Source organism: Pyrus communis, chromosome 5 (assembly GCF_963583255.1).
Source record: "Pyrus communis chromosome 5, drPyrComm1.1, whole genome shotgun sequence".
NCBI lineage: Eukaryota > Viridiplantae > Streptophyta > Magnoliopsida > Rosales > Rosaceae > Pyrus > Pyrus communis.
The window spans coordinates 28,286,688-28,310,336 of NC_084807.1; the positions used below are offsets into that span (position 1 = coordinate 28,286,688).

The 23,649-nt window shown below is 34.3% G+C and overlaps 2 protein-coding genes across 2 annotated transcripts; both read right to left on the reverse strand.

Annotated features, from left to right (window-relative positions):
* Positions 1-23: 23 nt before the first annotated feature.
* Positions 24-2,584, reverse strand: LOC137733946 (abscisic acid receptor PYL8-like). Its single transcript, XM_068473167.1, has 4 exons — positions 2,327-2,584; positions 2,062-2,238; positions 1,197-1,412; positions 24-556 (listed from the first exon to the last, which is right to left on the reverse strand). The coding sequence occupies exons 2-4, from the start codon at positions 2,230-2,232 to the stop codon at positions 338-340; spliced, it is 606 nt and encodes a 201-aa protein (XP_068329268.1). The 5' UTR covers positions 2,233-2,238; positions 2,327-2,584; the 3' UTR covers positions 24-337.
* A 9,981-nt stretch (positions 2,585-12,565) lies between these two features.
* On the reverse strand, positions 12,566-20,261 carry LOC137735426 (probable trehalose-phosphate phosphatase C). The gene is made up of 10 exons (XM_068474848.1): positions 20,133-20,261; positions 14,801-15,013; positions 14,538-14,678; positions 14,371-14,442; positions 14,141-14,266; positions 13,935-13,988; positions 13,684-13,785; positions 13,505-13,582; positions 13,248-13,388; positions 12,566-13,155 (listed from the first exon to the last, which is right to left on the reverse strand). The coding sequence occupies exons 2-10, from the start codon at positions 15,005-15,007 to the stop codon at positions 12,955-12,957; spliced, it is 1,122 nt and encodes a 373-aa protein (XP_068330949.1). The 5' UTR covers positions 15,008-15,013; positions 20,133-20,261; the 3' UTR covers positions 12,566-12,954.
* Positions 20,262-23,649: the final 3,388 nt, after the last annotated feature.

Here is a 23,649-nt window from a genome sequence, read left to right on the forward strand (position 1 = left end):
ATGTATACACGATCAAAATCGCATCACCGAAACAGAACCCGTAAATTCGCACACAACCTAGTCCCTTTCTTTCTTCCTGTACTTTTCATTCGCGAAAGGGTTACAGAAACCTTTATCACAGCTGCGGTTCTTACGATCCTACACACAGGAAGTTTTAATAATTTAATTTTCTACCGACGGAAAACAAGGCAAGCAAAAATATGAGCGCGTTTCGTGTGTGTGAAATGGAAGTGTACAACTGCCTGTCCGTCTCCCAAACCTCCGAGTTACGAAAGCCTCGGAAGCTTCATCCATGGCAGTCTCTCCCGCCTCCACCATGTGTTATCGGTTCCAATTTTCAGAGCCGATCAATTGGCTCAGTTCGGTCCTGTACCGCAAGTCGCTCTGAGACGTCTGAAAGTGATTTGAGATTGCACTGGATCAAGGCTTCGACAAAGTAGCAGGTCTCATCCTTGGTGTTCCCTTCAGGAATGTCAACTACAAATGACTCGATCACCAGAGTCCCCGGTCTTCCGTCAATGATCTCTGGATGGAGGGAGATGATTGAAGAGTAGTTCTGAGGAAAAAATAATAAGAACAAGTTAAGTATACATAGGCTGGTTGCGTAATAGCAGAACAAAAGGATCCACCAAAAAACAAGGGCTCCACATTTTCCGTTCACAAGATCCACTCACTGATCCAGAAATTATATGAGGATCAGTTTTCGGTTCAGAGGCTTGTATACAGGCCTACTGTAGTCAACAGAGCAGCGCCCCGTTGCTGCTTAGTGCAGATAGCATGAGAGTTTTATGGTTAACCCTAAGGATTGATATATGTGTAATTGTTCGTATATATTTCACATTATCAGTCAGATTCAAGTCAATAAGATCATCCAAATTCAACCATATATATGCCATGAAGTACCAATATTAAACTTAGAGACCGATGCCATCAACACCGTAAATTTAAATTTTAAGCAGCCAAAGCTGAAACCTGTTTCAGGAAATCTTTTACTGTTTCCATTAAATTTTGATGTGATCAAGTTCAACGGGCCCAAAAACTTCAGACTAATATGCAAAGACTCCGGTGAACACAGAACTTCATATCAAAATCTTGTGAACTAGTTAACCTTTTAGCTTGTATGCTGAGAAATGTGCAACCAAATAAAAGGAAAAGAGAAGTATGTGCTGAATTATAAAAGGAAAGGGTCTTCATACCCTAAGTCTGTGATCCCCACCAATTATTTTAATGCTAAGAATATGCTCGTCATCGTCAAGAAGTTCCAATCTTTCAGTACTTGTAGTGGCAGGAAGCCCAGACTTAACATCAACTTCTCTGAGACTTCCAATCTCAAGGTTCCCCAGCACCACACACCTGCTGACGAATGGCTTATACTTTTGCGGTTGATCAAATCGTCTAACCAACGACCAAACCTGAAGAGAAACAAAACAATTCACATTACTAAAAAGGGATAACTGTTCATACTCATTGAGAATCTCTCTCAAACACACCTTAATCTTCCATTTTGTTGGAAACAAGGAATAAGAAACAATCGAACATTTAAAAAAAAAGCCGTAATTACATTTCTGAGCTATCGAACAATCGAACAAAAAAAACTCCCAGAAAAGCAATCAAAATTTCCTTTCTTTTTTCTATTTCTCCCCAATTTTCTTAACAACTACACACGCAGAGACACCGTGAGTAAAGAGCTACAATGATTTAATCCATCAACACACCACATCAATGTAGGCAAAAACATTAAGGAATCCAATACAAACTCCACAGATTAAAGCTCAGATGCTCTCCAGAAATGCGATCACACATGTCCTAAGGAAAACGAACAAAACTTTATAGAGCAAAAACAATCCGAAATGTCGAATCCCGGTAACCCCATCTTCACAAACTGATGCCACAACTCCTACATTAAACTCCAAATCCAATTGTAACATGAACACCCACCTACCTATTTGTGACATGCATGATATTTACATCTCCAATAGACAAATCCCAGATCAAAACTAATCAAATATACACACACACACACACACACATACAGAGAGAGAGAGAGAGAGAGAGATGTACAAGATGGACAGGGGCTTTGATGTGCCGGACGAGAGTAGATGTACACTGACGGTCGTTAAGGTCGTGCCTGTGGTGTCTCCGAATGTAGTCGCTCACTATCCCGCCAAACCCCCCTCCTCCTCCGCCGCCTCCTCCGCCCCCTCCGCCTCCATTCTTATTCCCATTCATCATCTTCCTCTAAACCAATCAAACACTTTCGATTAAAACCAACAAAAATAAATCACCTTTCTCAAGAAACCAACCAACCAAACATTCACAAACTCACCTACGCAAACGCAGCCTTATCTTCCACCTTTCCGTCTACAAAACCAATACCGATTGAGAGAGAGAGAGAGAGAGAGAGAGAGAGAGAGAGACAACCCGGTTCGACTCGGTGGGACTCGGTGGGACTCGGTCAAAGACTGGGAGTGTGAAAGGAAGAAGTTAGGTAGCTGGTGAAAGAGAAGGGTAAGAGAGTCACCGCCATAGATAGAGAAGAAGCGCCTCAGGCCTCCCTATCATCCTCATCACCAATCCCACCCCTTTTTAATAAATTGATACCGGAGTTTTAATGAAAAATTTACGGCACTGTGCATTTTAACGAAAAATCATATTTTTACATTCAAAAACTAATCCTGGTATTATTCATTTTATCATTTATTTTGTTTTTATCTTTAAAACTCAAAATTTTCAAGTCTTTTTCATTAATTTTTCTTATTTTAAAACCTCCAACCAAAAAAAATAATTTCCAATTTTAATTAATTAAAATAAATTTGCAATTACTTTTGTCTGTTAATGCAATTTGCATTAGATTATACTTTTCTTGTCTTGCAAATGCCCTCTCTTTTCGGGGTATGATTATTTCCCTTTTGATTCTCATCCCGCTATCCTTTCTTTTTACATATTATTTTTTATCTTATTATTTCTATAAAAAAATTAATATAAGATGTCATCCCTTCTTTTGGATGGTAACTGTGAACATGTCATCAGTTCTTGTCTGGTTTTGAGGATTTTGTTTTTCTGTGACTTAATTGTCCTTCAAGGTTGCTTCAGTTACGCTTACGATCTACTTAGACTCTTGTGTAAGGGTTTGGGTATGGCAACTTGACCAACTAGATGGTTTAACTAATGAGCTTTTTTGGATTTGGATACTATCCAGCCCCGGGTGGGCACAACTCATCCTGTAAATGGTTTGACTCCCCATCTCTGGTGAGTGTGGCCTTCAACTGGGTCAAGTTCCTCTTACTAAGGTTTATATCCTCACGATGTTATATTGGTTCTAAATACATATAGCTGATCACGTATTATTATGTGTTTAATTTCCTCGTGTGACAATACTTAATTGACTTAATGATAACATCTTAGATGTAGGTTAAGTCATTCTCTAATTGTTGCGGTTTTTGTCGCTAATTGATGAAGCAATCTTTAAGAGAATTCCGCTATTGAGCTTATGTCGTTAGTTATTGTCCTAATACCAATTAGTTATTAATCTAGTTATATACTTCTCTTACCAGTACTGAGAGAGGCTCTAGATCCATTTTCTCTCACCAGTCTGATTATACGAGGTATTGTCCGAAAACTCCCAAACTCAATTTGAGACGTTCTTCACAGGCCACCGTAATTTGTAGACCATGCCAAGGGCACAATAGTATTTTACAAAAAGTCCCAATTCAATTTATCTTAAGCTACATGAACTATTTAATTTGATAATTAATTAAAGGTCATTTACTTGTTTATTTCTTACAATAAATAATGTATATTGTTTAGTTTACCTTCTGGTGCTCTATGTCCTAAAGAGTCAGGGTCACATGGCCTTCAATGAATGATGGATAACAGCTAATGGTCCTATGTACTAAACCATATATTTTATATTGTAATCCAACCAAGACCATTAATCTGAAATTTAATAAACAACTCAATGTTCATTGCACTTACAAAAGAACCGAATAATACATTAGAAAATTTTGAATGCATAAACGTTTTCAATTACTTGAACTACAAATTCGTTAATTTATCGGATATAAACGTTACTGCACCTACAAAATGAGTTAACATTGACTTCGAAATAATATTATTTTCGTTTTGTTTTCTTGAGTAATTGAAACTCAACTAAAGACTTGAAAGTCAAGGCACCCTTAAGAGTAGTATTAACTCTCAATTTTTTTTCCAAGTAGTATTAACTCTTTATTACTTGCATAAGTTTTTTGAGAAATGCTAAGGATATTCTCTTAAAAGTTGAACTTTTTAAGCACTTTTTGTCGCCTCACAATTTTACGTCAATTATGTGCCAACATTATAAAATATTGTGACAAAAACATGAGGTGACAGAGAATCCATGAAGAGTCCCATTTTGAAAAAGTCTCTTACAATTTCTCAAGTTTTGTTTAATTGGTTATTTCTTTATTATTTGAGAAATGCTAAGCGGTCTCTTTCAAAAATGGAACTCTCTACGGACTCTCTAACACTTTATAATTTAACGTAAATTTCCTTACTAACATTATAATGTAAAAAACAAAAGGCTGCAGAGAATTCATAAAGAGTTTGACTTCCATGAGACTCCCCTTAACATTTTTCTTGTTACATTTATCTTTATGTCTCGAATCTTGTCTATTATCGTTATTTGTTGATAAATGAGATGGGTCTCGCGGCCTCAAAGGCAGTCGTCCAATTTTGATTAGCATATGCTCAGCCAATGACTTCATGCCCCTCCTTCTCTCCCAGAAACCCCTAAACTTTTGAAACCTTCTCCGTCGTTGACTCCTTGCTCCGGCTTGGGGTCGGCGGCAACCCAATGCCTATCCCTCCTCCCTTTCCCCTTTCTTCCACCCTCTGATTCCTCCTTTTCTCCTTTTTTCACCCTCTTCTGTCTTCCATTTTCTTCAACCTTCTGTCACCTTCATATCTTCCCTTCTTTCCCTCTATTTTCCCCTTACCTCCCCATTCCCCCTTCCTTCCCCTACTCCATCCTGTTTTTCTCATCTCCAAACCACCATGGTTGGTGATTTGGATTTACTTTTTATGCATTTAGCTTTCAGCTTTTTTCTCTCAGAGTATTTTGTATCTCATGTCGTTCTGAGCTTGGTCTCAGTTGTCCCTGGGTTTATCTTAGATCTGACTTCTATACCTTGCTCCTCTCCAAATATCTCTCCTCAATGTGAATTTACAACCATCTACCCTTACTGCTCATTTCATTGGGTGTCTCTTCCTAGGCTATCCTCTGGAGGTGCACTTTGGTGACTCGTAGCATTTAAAGTGCATTTTGCACTATTTGGTAGGATTATGGGAGCGCCCTCAACGCGGGTAGCTTGCCTACCCCCATTTTCGATTCATCCATTAGGTTCTTCGGCCTCTCTTCTAGGTGATGGTGATGGATCTACGGTGGCGGTGGTGCTGTTTTGGTGGAGGTGGCTGCTTTACATTTTCATGTCTAGGCTTTTCTGGGTTTTCTTGTATGGAGTTAAGCTTTTGCTTGGCTTCTCTGGACTCTCTTTTTGAGATGTCCTTACCTTGTACTAGATTTCTCTCTTAATGAAATTTATTTTTATTGACTGAAAAAAAAAAAAAAAAACTAATGAAAAGGGTTTGAAAACTTTGAATTTTAACGATAAGAACAAAATAAAAGGTAAAGTGAATAGCACCAGGATTGACTTTTTAGTGTAAAAATATGATTTTTCATTAAAATAAATAGTACTAAGAATTTTTTGTTAAAATTCCTTAAAAAAAAATTTCGATTGGCATAAATGCACGTGGGGATTCAAAGCACACGGCGCGCAGCCTTAGGTCTGTGGCTGGAAACGGCAAAGCGCGAAGGAAGAGCATGTCTCAAACAAGATTCGAGAGTGCAGAACACGCGCTAGAAAAATAGCGTGGGGTTGTGCAGAGGGATGAAGGTCAGCTACTGCATACTCTGCACGTGTGAAGACAGAGGAGAAGGTCAGCTGCTGCATCCCCTGCACGTGCACGTGAGGATAAAAAAATGCCGGGTCATGGGTTGTAATTTAATTGAAGAAATTAAGATGGGTCATGGATCACACCAGAAAAATTAAATATGAGTCATGGGTTGTGCATGAAGTGAAGAACCATTAAATTTAGAAAAACTTTAATGAAAAGTTTTCGATATTGTTTACTTTAACAAAAAAAATCATATTTTTACACTAAAAAATCAATTATAGTACTATTCACTTTACCTTTTATTTTGTCCTTATCGTTAAAACTCAAAATTTTCAAATTATTTTCATTAGTTTTTCATTAAATTTAATTGTAATAAATTTGATTGTCTGGATTTTTTAGGCTTTTTGTGCACATTTAAGTTACACATCTAAATTAGAATCGTTAAATCCTGTTTGGTTAAATCGTTTAACGATTTTTGTTCATTTGTGTAATTTTTTTTTTTTAAAGCGGGACAACTGATGGTAAGCCACGGTTATCCAACCCTAACAGGGGCTTGGAAGACTCACAGAGACATTTCAATCTCCTCCTGATCTCAATCAAGTAGACTTACTAACTTGGAATTTCAAACCCGGAACCTTCTTGTTTTTTGTATTTGTGTAATATTAAATATGCACTTTTGGTGTGCACTAGATAAAATTCACTTGATTCTTGGGTTTATACCATTGTGGCTTAGATCTTTGTATTCCACCAACCATTGTCGGTAGAAACTAAAACGACCTCATCTGACCTTTTTGAAATTAAGTTCACTCTTAATTGAGCTTAATTAATTTTTCTTAAGAAAATGACATGACATAAAATGGTAAACCAATCAACCAAAACGTATACATGCAAGAGCATTAAGTAGCATTTGATTTAGGTGTAGATGTCAAATTCAGCTCATAGAGACAAGACACCGAATTGTGTGTTGTGGTGATTTTGATGCCTGACAGCTATTTCGCTACTTTCATTGTAATGAGTAAAAACTTGCATGAAATAAGACCGTCAGTTTTTTATTTTTATTTTATTTTTTATGTTTTATTATTATTTTAGATTTATTATTATTAAGGGAATAGGGAAGGATTCAAAACTATTAAAATAAGTTAGAGAAAGAGAAAGTTTCGAACTCGAGATAAATGGGTAAAAACCCAACATCCTATCCACTAGAATTTTGGACCAGACTATTATTATTAAGAAAGTCAGCTGTATGATAGTGCTCCAAACCATTCATGTGTCTGTATTGTAAATGTTAAAATGTTAAAGAGATCATTTTTTCGAACCATATATAGTACAACTATGATGCGATGTGACACCATTATTGCGATGGTGCAACTACATTGCAGCTCAATTTTTAATGGCCTAAAGAAGAAATTCAATCTTTAACCGCCAAATATGGTCTAAAAAGATGACTGAGACCTTTATCAGCTTTTATGGAAAAATTAATATCCGGTTTTTAGTTTTTAATGTTCATTGATCGAGACCTTATCAGTTTTTAAATTTTGATCAAAGTCCCTAGTATTAATGTATTAATGAATTACATGCCAGTTACATAATTTTTGAAAATAATTATTAGTAATTGATTTAGGGTTTTAATACTCACATCCTTACTAAATTCCTAATTAATTTTCAATTCAAAACACAAAATATATAAAAAAAAAAAATTAGAATAAGTTTATACCCATTATTTTTTTTTTATAAAATATTTCAATTTTTTTAATCTTATATGTACACATTCATATACCAAATTGTTATATGTAAAATGTACCCCTTTTTTTTAATATAAAATGTACCTATGAATTATAATTAGTTCCCTAATCGAGTTTATGAATACCGACGTGTCCCGTGTTTTGGATCCTTGATTGTGTTAGCAGCTTAATTTGGAGAAACAATGGTCGTATTCATGGTGTTATCTTGTTGCATTCTTATTATCAATACAGTCTAAGCAAACCATATCCTAATGCCTAAATGGGAAGCCTGAAAGTTAAGTAAAAAGTGTTCTTATCCAGACACAAAACAATTTAATATATAAAGTATATACCAATTATTTTCTGATTACGTTGTACTTGTCTCACTTAACTAGAAAAAAAAATCTCAAATTCGACTTTTATAAAAATTCGTGATTAATATTTCTAAAGTTTCTAAATGTTGCTAGCTTCGTTGTCACCACGTCGTAGCTGTTTTGTAAATCATATATTTCTTCCGAAGGATAAATATTGTTGATTTGATTTCTTGTTTACTGAATTTAGGCCAGCATACTGGTTGTGCTTGTTGGAGAAAGTTAGAGCTGTCTAGAGCAAAATCCATATCCATGCATGCAGCACACACTTGTCAGATTCTAAATTCCAAGGTCATAAGACAAGCAGTGTTGCCAGGAACCATTTGTGCAAAAGTAGTGCTAAAGAGATCAAAATTTTAGATTATTATTTGTAAATTACATGACGTGACGGTTGGTGGTTTAATTTCTTCTTGTAATTATTAAATAGGAGTCCAATTATCAATCGTCATATCATGTAGTCTTTAAAATATGGTCTAAAAATTTGGATACATTTTTTCTCACTACTCTTAGGTGATGGTAATGCTCAACATCTTAGCATTGGATGAGTTCAAATTTTAATATTTATGTCTATCAATTATATAGATCTCGAAATTTAAACTCATTTAACGATGATAAACATGATGGTAAGTATCGTTGTCACTTGAGGGTGCGGTGAACAAAATTATTTTTAAAAAAATTGGTATCTCTTTCATTTTTCTTTGTGCAATGTAGCTAGCTAGAGTACTACATCATCTTCTAGAGGACACCTGTCAAACATCAGCAAATTAAATGAGGATCCTCTCCGGATCCTCTTTATGAGGATTCTAAGAATTGTCAAATTGTGTCCGTTCATCGTATATTATGCGGTCAGAAATTATTTTAAATATTTTTATTTAAAATTAAATATGAATAGTACTTGATGAAAATTGATTACATAATATACGATGAACAGACACGATTTCAAGATTCCTATAATCCTCACAAAGAAATCCAGAAATGATTCCCATTCATTGAGAATTATATCCATGCATTATTTTTTGAGCAACTCAAGGAATCATTTCTATATATTCACTTTGGAGTACTGCTATAATATATTTGGCAATATAATTTCTTTAACGGAAATCGAAAAACTTAAAAATAAAAAAAGTAAGGAAATAGAATTAAATCAACTAACTTCGCCCCCTTTTTCCTAATTGATCTGATCCTAATTTTTAAGTATTTAATTATAATCTTTACTTTGTGTAAGTAAATATGAATCGTTTAATAACATAGTGTATGAGATATTTTGTAAGAAAGTAAAGATTACACTATTCCTAGATATACCGGCTCACCCCAATAATTAAGAAGGTGGCCAAGATATCTAGATCCTTGTCGGCAAGGTTTATTATATTTTTTATTTTTATTTTTATTTTATCAAAGATACTTCTTCATTTAACAGCCAAAAGGAATACAAGATTAGGTCAACTGCCAACTGTAGGACCATATAAGGAGGAAACTAAAGTACAGTGAGGCAAGGAGCTTAGGGCCAGATAAAGAAGACCACCAGCATAGCTGTGTCGCTGACCTTAATAACCAAGCATCCACAAAAAAAATCAGTGTGGGCAGGGGAGGCTATCAATGGACAGGATATGAACTAGAGCGGATGAGGGTTTGGAAACCCAGACTTCCGTACGCATTCCTCTATTGCAATGCGAGGCGACCCAGTCAGCTGCCGAATTCGCTTGACGGGGAACCCACCTCCACTTAGAAAAGCTGAAACGATGATGGAGGTTCCAAATCTGACGAAGTAAAGGGAAAATAGACCAAGAGACATCATTCTTATTACCATTGATGAAACAAACTAGAGAAGCCGAATCAGATTCAAAGAGAACTTTATCCAAATTCCTGGATAAACCCATTTGCATATCAAGGATCGCCGCATTAGCTTCCGCCTCCAAAACAGAAGAACCTGTAGGAGTTTGAGACCCTCTTGTCCCGCATTAGGCAACAGTATTTTTTTACTAACCTTTATATAGGTTTATTCATTCTTCTTAGTAATTAGAACTTGGACCATTTGAAAATGGATTGAAAGCTTGGGCCTTATGGTTGTGTGGATTAGGCTTGAATATAATATAGCCTAAATACAATTAATATTAATTAATCAAGACAAAGGCCTGGGGCCTTGGAAATTAAAATTAATCAGATTCATTAATTTTAATTTTCGGATTAAGTTTTTTAATTAATTTATTAATTAAAAAACGTTTTGATTAAAAGACACAGCTATTAGAAAGAATTGTGTACTTTCAAATACACTGAACAGGTATTTGAAAGGGTGTGAAACAGCCTATATATTTGCAATCACAGTATCCAAGTGAGATTATCTTTTCTTCCTTTTTTCTTCCGTACGAAATTTCCAGAGAGTAAGCACACAAAGCAAATTTGCTAGAATTCTAGAATCCAGTGCGGGTTGTAAAATTAGGTAGTTGAATCCTAGTCGAGCAGACGTTGTAGAACCACAAGCATAAGAGTGGGAAGAAAATACTGTTCGAAGGACATAGCTTTTACGCTAGCCTCTACCTTCTGTGATCAAGTTAGTATCATTGATATTCTTATATTAGTTTCTGTATTTATTGTATAATTTCATTCTGCACATCAAGTATTTTTGGTTAATAAAATATTAGAATTTCAAGTTCTGTTTATTTATGTTATTTTTTGTTTATTTCTTAATTGAAAAGGTTTTGGAAGAATGGCTGAATGGGATCCACGATCCACCAATATACAAATTGCAAAGGCATCAAATCAGAACATGAATAATTCTAAAAGGACCTTGGATGCAAATATTAATGGGATGAGAATATCCATCATTAAAGAATTATAAATTTTGTGAGAACTAGAGTGTTGTTACACATGTATAAGGTTTAATAAAATTTTGTAAGAATTTATCAAAAGGTTTGCTTCTTTTTAATTTTTTTTTAATCTTACTATTGTTAGATGGTTCAACGTATGGTGAAATTTCAACTACCTTCGTGATATCAAAGACTGTTTGTCCATGTGTTATAAGACATTTGAAAGTGGTATTTCTAGTTCATTGATGACTCATATAAGTATTTCCTATTGAATTTTAAGAAGCTTATGGTATGACACAAGTTCCACGAAAATGAGCTTATGACGGTTTTTGTTGCATTTCGCAAAAGCATAATGCTAATGTTAAGGAGATCATCTATTTACATTATATTTAATAAAATATGACATGATTGTTGATAATTGAATTATCAATCAAGTATTTATTAACGTGCTTATTTTTTATTAGTGACACATTATATGATTTGTAAATTTGGTCTAAACAATCTAATCTCTTTAAAAATATATGCTTTATTAAAATAAAACAATAATTGATATTTAATGAGGTTAATTAATTAGTTAGATCAACTTGAAGTTTATAGAAGATCACTGTGCCCTAGCGAGTTGTGGTGGGATTGTGCTGCATCTGCTACATGCATCATCATCACGTCATCACGTCATCGTCTTCAACTCGAAGAAAGGCTTTTTCATCCTGGCTTTATTTAAAATGGTGACTAACACACAACGGAAAAAGGCGAAACAAACTAAAATAAAATAAAACAAACTCAATAATATCCTCATCTGCAAGCCAAAAAAAAATTAATTGAATTGCATGGAAATAAAATTAAAAGAAAAACCAAAGATAATTGAATTGCCTAATTAGGCATGTATTTATGTTGTATATATAGAGATAGAATCTAACTGTTCTACATAATTAATTTAAGCCATTTTAGGAATGAAAATGATGGGAACATTTAGTCTTCAAAAGGGGTCCAATCTTCATTGGGAGTTCGAATTCCCCCCACCGCCCACCCTTTTTTTGTATCTTCTTGAAAAGAGATAAAAGGTGGTAAATGCGGTTGACAATGTTGAGAAAGTTAGACCAGAGTATAGTAGATGCAACACGGTTTCAGTGGGTAAGACGTGACATGACTAATCAATTAAAATGAACTTTTTGACACCTTTACGTGTTTTGTAAACTTATAAATGATGAAACTAAACTTTTGAATTGAATAGTTCGCTATATCATGACTTGAAAATTATGTGTCTGACGTAGATGCAACACGGTTTCAGTGGGTGAGACGTGACATGACTAATCAATTAAAATGAACTTTTTGACATCTTTACGTGTTTTGTAAACTTATAAATGATGAGACTAAACTTTTGAATTGAACAGTTCATTATATCATGATTTAAAAATTCTGTATCCGACGTTAGTAAAACTTCGTGGAAAATGAATATCAACCACCATAGGGATTAGTCTCCATTCTAGTAGCAGTCCTCTCTCTCTCTCTCTCTCTCTCTCACTAATCTTGTGATTCGTTATGAATTAACTTCTGCTTTTGGTATGTGTGGCCGGGTGAGATATATAGGTTCATGCTTTTTAAGTAGGAAACTGTAGTTTGTGAACTTAATTCAATAATTCTTGCTAATGAACAGAAAAAAAAATGAGGAAGAATTGATCAACTTGATACCCAAAAGGCTTGGCCCAATCTCTTGAGCCTACAAGAAGTCCAAGTCTCTATTAAACCCATTCATCTTAAGCTTAATTAAATATACTAAAATTAAAATACTGCAATATTAACATAGCACATGCATAATATTCATGAATACAGCACACACCAGAAAACACATTTCCAAAAAAGCTGGAAATTACGGACATTCACACATACATATACATACATATATATATATATATATATATATATATATATATGTATAATATATGCATGGGGATGGGCTGGAGTTTCACCGAAACAGACTAAAACATAACAGTGAAACTCTGTGGCTTCATTTTCTTCTACTTACGAACCTATAATTTAGCTATATATATTAGGGTTATTAAGGCCCTAACAAATACTGGCCTCAATTTTCCTAATAATATTTCTTAAAAGCTTATGTACAAAATCTAGCTAATTAACTGATCTAGGTAAATTCCCAGGACCCCAAATTTGAGCAAGTGACCTGCTCGAAGAAGACGCTTTTCTCCACCTTGCAATCCGTAACAAGAAAGTTAACACCTCCGACGGATCCTGCAGGGAATAGCAAGCTTTGGTATCCTTTGGGGTTGAAGACACAATTATCGGAAACCCTAGTCCTCTACTTCGTATCACCTGCATGTATGTGCAACAAGTAATTAGTATTAATCCATAAAATTAACTACAAGTATGAAAATTAATGAAACAGTTGGATCTGTTGTAGGTACCTTGAAAGCATCTTCATCAGTCCGATCATCCCCAATGTACAACGGGAGGACGTCACTGGAATTGCTGAATCCAAGAGTGTCAAGTAAATATTCTAGGGCATGACCTTTGTTCCATTCTATGGATGGCCGTACTTCCAAGACCTGAATATATAAAGATGCACATGAAATCATGTTAACAATAAAACAATACGTACACACGTTGTAATTTATCACAAGGAAGAAATTAACTTGGATTTTTTTTTATATATATAACCTACCTTTTTGCCGAAGGTGAGATGAAATTCAGGATAGTTTTCAAGTACAGACTTTACCTTTGCTTCTAATATGTCATAATCCTACAGATGTACATATATATACAGCACTTATCAAGTCAATGAAGATTAAATACAGGATTGAAATGACAGAAAAATTGGCTAAACTGAATGTTCTTAATTACCTCATCCCGGACCTTGCGGAAATGTACAGAGATGCAGAATCTGTTGTCCTCTACCCTAGCACCTTCTATTTTCCTGGTTATCTCCTCTAACAGTGTTCGTATCTGCAGTTCCAATTAAAACGTAGATAAATTTCTTGTGTAAAAATTAAGGCACATCTGAACTCTGTATCTCCAATTAAATGACATTTTTATTTTCTTGTAATTGATAAGTACATTGAAAAGCATAAATGATATATATACTGTTAGCTAACCTCTTGGATTGCAGGCAGAAATCTTTTAGCAGGTTGAAAGAGAACGTCACTCGCCTGCACCGTAAGTGGTCCTACTGTGTTATTATTAACCAAGCCACACACACACACACACACACACACACACACATATATACTTATATATATTAGGGGTATGCTGCACCAGTACAGAGAAATAGAAGAACACACACTGATCAGTGATCACTGACCTTTTTATCCATGGTTGTAGTGTGATTCTTGCCATCGCAGGGGTTTAGTGGCCTTGGTGGGACCATTATATCCATCCCATGGCTTCCAGCATAATATACATTACTTAACTGTACAAATCCTTTAACCTGTAGAATCAAATTAAATGAGAAAATTATTTTATGTGTAACATAGTGTTTATTGATGAACATTTCAAATTTTCTCGAGATTATATTGATGACTTAATCATTACCTTATCTCTACTCCTTCCACTAATTACTGCTGTTGGAAAATACTTGGCAACTTCCCGTACTGCAGCACGCATCTACCGGCATATTGGAACATAGTCAATATAATTAGGGTGGATTGAGTCATATGTAAAAACAGGAATGTTGTTATCAAGAAAATTAAAGACTGTACCTCATCAGACATGAAGGCACGGTCAGGATCATCAACAATTGGTGAAAGGGTCCCATCGTAGTCTAGGAAAACAACCATCCTCTTCCCTTTTGCTGCTTTCATCATCCGATCAAATGAGCCCAATGCAGAAGGGTGCTCAACCTAAACATGTAACACCCAAAAAAGAATTATAAAATAAAAACGAACAAGGATAATCAAAGCAGTGATATATGGTAAGAATTGTCATAAGATCACCAAACTAAGTTCAAATGGCTAGAACGTACCACCCAGGAATTATAAGCTAAATCTGAGGAGATTGGTCTATTAGGAGTAGAGATATCATGCAGGTTTGAGGTGATTGATGCTAAGGAAAGATTGACACTGTTCTCGTCATTCTTTACTACTTTCGTGATGGGTTGCACCTTTTGCTTCTTGGAAGTTGATGACCTATGTAGTCCCATTGCTTGGTTCAGCTTCGCCGAGTTTGTCATGATCACCTATTTTCGCACAATTCCAAACGAAAATATGATGAGGCTATATATATATAAAGAGTGTCACACAAGTACATAAACCAAATTTTACCATTTTTAAAAAGTTTATGAGGTAGAGAAAATTAAACATTTTTAAATTTCAAATAATACGAACTGAATTCCTTTATATGGTCTGAAAAAGAGTTCTAAAGCTAAGGAAACTAAGAGCCTTGAGCTTTCAGGGGACCAGAACCTTCTAGCTTCTAACAAGACAAAATGTTTTCCTCCTTCTCTTTGCCACCGATTAGGTCAAAGTCACTCGCGTTATCCTCTCCCTCTTTTTTATTTTGACATATATATAACAAGATTTGTCGCAATCCACGGCCCCTCCTGGTTTATCTAATGAGATTTTCTTGATGCAGTTTATTATCGAATGAATTTGTATATGAGGTTAGTAAAATTTTAAAAAGGATTAAAAGGAGAGAAAAGATAAGATTTCGCACTCACGTTTCCATCTTTCCAAATATTCAAAAAATTTAGTTAGAATGTCATCGTCATGCTTAACCAGTTCAAAACCAATAGTTCTCATTAGAATCACTAAACAATAGGTATGGTCATATTTCCTCACATAAAGCAAGCAACATGGATAATTAAATATGGTCAAAACTGAATTCTTCAACAATTAGGCTACTTTGTAAATTTGAACAGGTGGTGTAGCTAATCTCAGTGTGCTAGAACAGGATGGTAAAGATTGAACATAAATCTGTGTGTATAATTTAAAAGAAAAACTAATAAAAGACTTGAAAACTTTGAGTTTTAACGATAAGGGCAAAATAAAGAGTAAAATAAATAGTACCATGATTGACTTTTTAGTGTAAAAATATGATTTTTCATTAACGTGAACAATACCAAGAATTTTTCATTAAAATTCCCTAATTTAAAAAATTATAAAGTCGGTATCGGATAAAACATCTTTTGCTTTTCAAAGGGAGAAAGATAATGTCGTTTTCAGGAGCTAGCATCTTTTCGTAGAAAAAAGAACAACAAAACAAGAACAAGAGGACCAGTTTAGCGTGTGAATAATTAGATTTGGTGACTCGACATTACATTTTTAAACCTAAAGGTTCTGTCTCAGGGGGAGTCACCAAACAGGATGATTCAGATGACAACGACAACACATGTATATAAAACGATTTTTGTAAGATACATGTTTGTTTTCTTTTGGCCCTACCTTAACTACCATTTAACTGAAGTGCGACCTCACTGCAACCTAACTGATAGGTATCTATCTAATCATAATATATATTGTTTAACTTGATCTCTTTCATAAAAATATAATAAGACACTAATTAATTAGTATGTTTGCAACCCAAAAAAAAAAAAATGAGAATACCCAGTGCAAATTAATACATGATCAAATATTTAAATTTTATGGAAAAATTCGAAGAGATGTAGCAGAAAGAATTAACTTTGTTAGCCAAGTGAAAATCGAATGACTAATCGAGAATTCTAATACGCTTCAGTGTATAGTACACTGAAATGACTATTAAATCTTTGATTAAGGATCTAATAGTTAAAATCTAACAACAAAACATCCCGAAGGATGCTAGAACTTTCGTGGGCGGCCTGAAAAGACAACCAAAGAGTTGAAGAATGTTTCTGAAAGCTTCATGGTTTGAAAGAGTAGGACACTTGTACGGTTGATCAGCCGATGCTTCTGAAGTACCCCACAATACACGTGAAACAACATGCATACATGTAATAAAAATAGCATTGGTGGCTAGCTAATTAAATTATTAGGAGGGTCCGGCATGATGTTTGTTTTCTTTCATCTACCTACTACTACTACTACTGCTACAACTGAATCAACTAACACAATATCAATCACGGAACATAATTTTTTTCATTTTTTTTAATAAAGTTCTGCAGATGACTAACCATAAAACTACTGTCTAGCTATGAACACTGCTAACTCAAAATTTACTCTGATACAACTTTAAAGTGAATCGAAAGAACAAATCAAACAGAGTTTTTAATTTGCAAAATAAAAGAAAAAGGTCATTCTGAAAAAATAACATAGGTTGTAACCTTGTAGGACGAGCTTCCCCATCCTATAAAACACCAATGAAACCATGACAGAAATTAAAGCAATGGAAAAATATTCTTAAACTTATATGGAAACTATGTAAACAGGCCATGTTGTATATTAATTCACATATTATTATAAGGATCGTGTCTAGGACATGATTAATAAGATTATTACCTAAAACAACAAATTAAATTAAGTAAAATAAACTAAATAGTAATTCTTAATGACGATGCTCTCAATATATGATAATTTACTGTCAAATATGCCGGAGACACGTGTATTAAAATAGCCATAATTAACGTCTCATAAGTTTTATTTCTTTGAGTCAATTGATGTGTCCTCAAGTTTAAAAAATTATCAAACAATTCTTTTCAGAAGAATAAAAAAAAAGGTTGAACCCTTGACCTTTCTGAACCTAAAGTTCCAAGTTTTGGAAATATGGGGAAAGCAATGGAGGCAAAAGAAATAAACAAATATATCTAATATATATAATAAGTAAATAGTTAGAAAACCCATAGAAAAAGTGAAAAAAACGACTTTAACGTGTCGACTGGAGAAGTGGTGGATCGACAGGCTCTGTACGTTTTGGTTGTGCAGAGAGGACACGTCTAACCACAGATTGGAGTAGAGAAAATGGCAGTACAAGAATTAAGAACCACACAGCCGAATACGACGAACTGTCCAAGTCAAAAAAGAAAGTACCACGAAGTGAAATGAAAAAAGTGTTATAAATAATAATATTATCATATGCTAATTAGACGACAAAACCTCTGGTGTTGTGGAATAATGTCACTGTAATCAGAACACATACTAAAGTGAAAAGCTGGTCTGTTCCTAGGACTTTGTGTGTGCTTTTCGGGAAGGCCATATGATTTACGTTTCTTTGTTTTGTATTCAGGAAATGCAAACCAATAATCGCATTTGGTTATATTATAAAATTAATTAACAATAAAACAAATAGTTTCAAGAAATTAAAAGTTATATGAAACGCTCGATAAGCACATTAAGGACCGACCGAACATAACTCTATGGTGAAATGCGTAGATCGGACCTTTCAAAGTATGTTTGAAAGAGAAAAGGGAGGGCTTCAAATAAAAAAAATAAAAAGCAAGCACTTAGGACCCTACAGAAACAAATCTTGACAAAGTTGAAAAACTATCATATCTTTATTTATGGTAATCGAATTGCATAAATTAGACAAAACCAACGACCATATTAGGAGAAAATTAGTGTGTATAAAATGCTACAAGAGATTTGTAAAAATCACTTTCCCTTGCTAACTATCTTCTCAATATTTATAAATATAGTCACTTCAGTCTCCATTAACAGTGCTCAAGCACTCTTACACATCCCGAGTACTCTTGAGACCTCAAATGAATAAGGTTCTAAAACTCTATAAAATAAAAATAAAAAATAAAAAACTGGGCTAAAACTCTATCTTTTGCAGAATAATTTCCCCAAAAATCTTCCAAGATAACTTCCTCTATGATATAATAAATAGAAAATAGAAAACCATGAAACAAATTATGATTGTTCTAACAAAATCAAGATACAATAATACATGCAAGCATTTGTTTCTGTAAATAATCTACCAATAGATATACATACATAACACAAAAATAAAATACGCATATTATACCATATTAAAACTTAAACAAAAGGAAAATATCATAAAGTAGTTGGGGCCATATTGCAAACAAATCCTTAGTTTTGCTTCCTAAAAACTTTTATATAAAGACCAATTTTTCTCAACCAACACCCTAAAAAATACCATTCTAACTCTCTCGCCAAACTAAACAAAAATAAAAATTATGAACAATTTAATAATTACCCGAAACATGAATTTTATATGTGATTTATTTTAATATGTGAACAATAAAAATAAAAATAAAAATAAAAATTATGAACATTTTTTATGAACAATTTAATATGTGATTTATTTTCTAAATTATATCTTTTTAGCTTGAACATTAGCCTTAAAGCATAAAAAATGTTGCTCATTTGTAACTGAAAATCATAAAATTCAAACTGTGAAAACAACTTATTTGCAAAAAATAAGGATAAAATTTCCTACGAAAGGTATTTTCTCGACCCTATTTACTTAAGGTCAACCTTTCTATATATATTTTTTTAACTTCTCATATATTTTTTAGCCATTAAATTGTGTAAATCAAACAAAAACCCTAGAGTGAATCCCTAGACCTTTTTATAAAAAACAAAACCTTTTAATCGGTGGACCAACGACACCAACAAAGATTTAACTGTTTTTCAGGTACGAGTCATGTCATTGGTAAAGGGCAAAAGCACAGCCAAAGGGACCCACAGTAGCAGAACAAACGAGTCGGTGGTCTTTATAATCCGGACCGTACACGTGGCACCCCCACCGACGACGTACTTTAGTCGATACAGCGGGTCTCCCATGCAAACGGTGACCTGGTTCCATACGTCAGGTGGGCCATTTGGCCCAGTCAACATGTGGGCCACATTTGAACACGTGTGCGCTGGACGAAGATTTCCAGGAGAGTTCCTAGCCGCAGAGAACGAAGACGAAGAAGAGTGGCGCGTGAGCGCCACGTTCATCACCTACGGCGCCCACGTGAGTTCAAGACGGCGACGGAGACTCACCTGCTTGTGGGTCGCGTTTGAGTACAGCGAATTGATTAGGAGGTCAAAGGAACAACAACCAACCGCTTTCTCGTTTCGGCCGCTGAGTTTTCCACTAATAAAAACCGTAAAACCGAATACTACGGTTGTAAACAAATAACTAAGAAAAAAAATATTAAAAAAAATTCCAACTTCTACACAAAAAAAAAATATAATAAAATCAACAAGTAGATTATTCAAACCGATTCGAATTACAACATCTTACATCCTACGAAAACCAGAAACATACATGAAACAATATGAATGACGGATCTGATGTAAAAGTCTTTTAAGTCCCTACTCAGTTGATTAAAAATATTCATCTTAAGTTCTTGAGTTCGATTTTATTTCTTAATAAAATGGCAAGAACATAATAATGAATAATGAAATCAAATTAAGCAAATAGAGACGCACCTAATGAAATCTTGGTTGCCAATAGCTTGTGGTTTCCTAGCCTAGACAGTAAGGTGCTCCGATGGAGGTGAGAGAGAGGGGGAGGAGAGAGAGGGAGAGAGAGGTTGAGAGAGGTTTAATGTGAGAGAGGGAGGAGGGGGAGAGGATGAAGGGGAGGAGGGGGCTTTATTTATAGAGGAGGGAGAGGAGGAGGAGCGAGGGTTTTAATTGTAGGGACCAAAGGAGACGTGGATGTTTGGCACAAGTGACATGCCCTACGTGGGTTTAAGTCTCCCATTGCCCTGCACCTTCCTCCAACAACAAGATTTACCCCTTAACCCCACTTTTTAACTCGAAGGAGTCTTCTAATTTGTTGGACTTAATTACCTGCATGCACCAAAATAGGCCCAAGTTGTTTCTTATATTTCCTAAGTTTTTTTACATTAATTAAGTTACGGAAATTGAGACTTGAATTACAGTGCAAAGCACACCGACTTCTTAGTATCATAACACGATCAATAGTATACTGCGTGGTTTTGACTGTGGTTATTGGTGGGCTAGAAACAATATGTGGTTAATGTTCTTGATACCGGTAAATTTTTTCGAGAGCTATTAACCTAGACGCATATACAACTATCTACATATACAAAGAAAGTATAATAACCGTAATCTTCTTTTTTTGTTATGTAATTAAATCGTAATCTTCTCTTATATGTGAGTATTAATTGTATTGAATAAAATACCATTTGATAGTAAAGTCTCATTACTCATCATGATTTCCCATATCGATAATTTTAAAGTCGTTTTGACTAGAAAAAAAAAAGAAAAGAAAAAGAAGAAGATAATTTTAAAGCCGTGATTGCCTAGAGTGATTGGTGCATATTAATGCCTCCACCATGATTCCAAGAATTCACTTTTTTTTTTCCTTTTACTTATTTTAGACAAGGAGGATCTTCATTTACTGATTTAATTTAGGTACGCAAGGGTAAGGGTACAGCCAATACATCTGCATCTGCTCCCCCTCTTCCTCGTTGATCAAACTACCGAACCACCTCTGAGGATCTTGCACTTGTCATCAAAGAAGTACTGCTATGAGTTACCTTTAACAAATGTCGAGCTTTCGTCTCTCAGTGCTATGTCATGGACACAAACCAATAGTTGAGTTACAAGAGTATTTAACGTTAATTGTTTGAGCTACAAACTTCTTATTTTGTAATTCCTATTTCGTCCGTGAATCCAACTAAGTTGTTAAGGATCAAAATATGTTCGACCATGACAAGGGAGAGAGAGATGGCAATGAAAAAAATATGCATCCACAACGATTATTTAATGTATATTTTCATGATTTATGAAATATACAGGATTAATTTTGGCATTCACCGTGGGGGATTACTGTATGTCGACAGAAAAAGTTAAACAAAAAATTACAATAAAATTAGAAGTATCCAATCCAATATACATGACAGAATTACACAAACAGCCCTATATATTGCCCATGAGGTACTAGACCTAGCGTGTGTCTCCTAGAATGACCTAATACATTCACGTGGAAAAAATAAATTGATATCAAATTCATCATTTACGATAAAATAAATTGTAACAACGGTCTATTAACTTTAACTCAATTAGAGTAATAGTCTCTTAACTAAAAATTTATTACCATTGGTCCCTCAACTCATCAAAACATGCAGTTATTGTCTCTCAACTAAAAACACATTATCATTGGTCCTTCAATTTTAATTCAACTGGAGAAATGATCCCTCAACTTTAACCCACTTGGAGCAATGATCCCTCAAACTTTAACTCAATTTTAGCAATGATCCTTCCAACATAACTCATTTTGACAAAAATTTGATGACGTTGACGAAAATGATCATATCTACACATTTTGATGAGTTAAGGGACCCCGATTGTAGCAATGGTCATTCCAACATAACTTATTTTGATAAAATTCTAACGAAGTTGACAAAAAGGATCATAGCTACATATTTTGATGAGTTGAGAGACCAATGGTAATGACTTTTTAGTAAAGGACTATTGCTCCAATTTGATTAAAGTTGAGGAACCATTATTACATTTTACTCTTTACGATATTCGAATTTAAAACCTATAAGTGAATAAGAATATTATTAAATCATATTACAAATTGTCATATTGATGTATAATATGATTTTTGTTTTTGACAAAATATAGAATTTTATACTAAGCTACAAGAAATGAGATTCAAACTTGAGTTCTGACCAAAAAAAAAAAAAACTCAGCGTTCTAACCAACTTCACATAGTCAGCGAATAAATTATGTGTAAGTAATTTGTTTTTTATTTATTTTATTTTGTGAAATGGGACTAGACTCACAGATGCATTTTAACCTCTTCTTGGTCACCATCGTGTGATTCATCAACACCAAAAATCGAACTCAGGACGTGCCATGTGAAATAGAATATGGAATTCATCTCCAACTACTCTGTCACCCCATCGTGGTTCCTTGAATGCGTAAGTAATTTGTTGAACGCCTCTAGTTTTTATTTGTTCAATTGTTTCTAGATGAGAATAAGCAAGTAGGAACTTCCTTGAATGTGAACCAAATAAATTATAATTGTATAAGATTCCGGTTCGACATGCTTGGTGGAATTCTCGTATGAACCTTCCTTAGACTTTTACAGTTTTCTAGTCTTTGCCCACATGACATGACGAAGAAGACCAACACAGATGTTCATAAATTATTCATATTGGTCGTCCTCCTCATCATGGAGTAAGATTCTCTTTCTTATTTTTTCTTTTTTTTATTTTTTTATTTGAAAGGTTACGATTAAATCACGTCAATATTTTACATTAATTAAAGATAAAATAAAGAATATGAGAAGAGGGAAGGAAACCCCTCCTCATACATACACACACACATATATATATATATATATTTATATATTGTTATAAGATTCTCCGTCTCATGCATTGCATTGTTGCATGAATGACTGTGTCTACTGTAACTCTGCCGCGAAGACCCGCAATTTAGAGTCGAAGTCTTGTTCTTGAATCCTTACACAGAAAGACAAAATCCCTAATTAACTTTTTCTAAATCCGATTAAATGACTTCTGATTTCGTTGTATTTGTCTCCTTTTAGTTGAAGGAAGTCTTGGATTCGATTGACATGAAGGAGGAAAACGATACGTAGAGAGATGAGTGCGGTAATTAATTGTGATTGTTCACACCTTTCGCCTTACGGCAATATAAACTACAACTTTGTTGTGACAGTAAGAATAAATTGTGAAATCTTTGAGCTCGTTTGAAAGTACTTTTAAAATTGATACAAACTCTTTTAGTGAAAATATTTTTGGATTCAATCATTGATAAATATGGAAGTAAATCCTAAAAAAATATTTGAAATACTTTCTGCAAGAAGCACTTGTTATGCGCTTCTTGCAAAAAACACTTCAAGAAAGCACTTCAAGTGCTTTTAGAATCCAAGTATTTTTTCTAAAGCACTTTTAGTCATATTAAAATCAATTTCAAACTAGCCATTTACAAACATGTAATCGTC

Bases quoted from the DNA above. Each gene is read 5' to 3' on its own strand.
- LOC137733946 (XM_068473167.1), bottom strand. From the start codon at position 2,232: ATGATGAATGGGAATAAGAATGGAGGCGGAGGGGGCGGAGGAGGCGGC. The intron at 1,413-2,061 runs GTACATCTCTCT...GTTTCTCTTCAG, and splicing joins TCAAAGCCCCTGTCCATCTT to GTTTGGTCGTTGGTTAGACG. The intron at 557-1,196 runs GTATGAAGACCC...TTTTTTCCTCAG, and splicing joins GTGGGGATCACAGACTTAGG to AACTACTCTTCAATCATCTC.
- LOC137735426 (XM_068474848.1), bottom strand. From the start codon at position 15,007: ATGACAAACTCGGCGAAGCTGAACCAAGCAATGGGACTACATAGGTCA. The intron at 14,267-14,370 runs GTAATGATTAAG...TTGATTCTACAG, and splicing joins GTGGAAGGAGTAGAGATAAG to GTTAAAGGATTTGTACAGTT. The intron at 13,583-13,683 runs GTAATTAAGAAC...GTACATCTGTAG, and splicing joins TCCGCAAGGTCCGGGATGAG to GATTATGACATATTAGAAGC.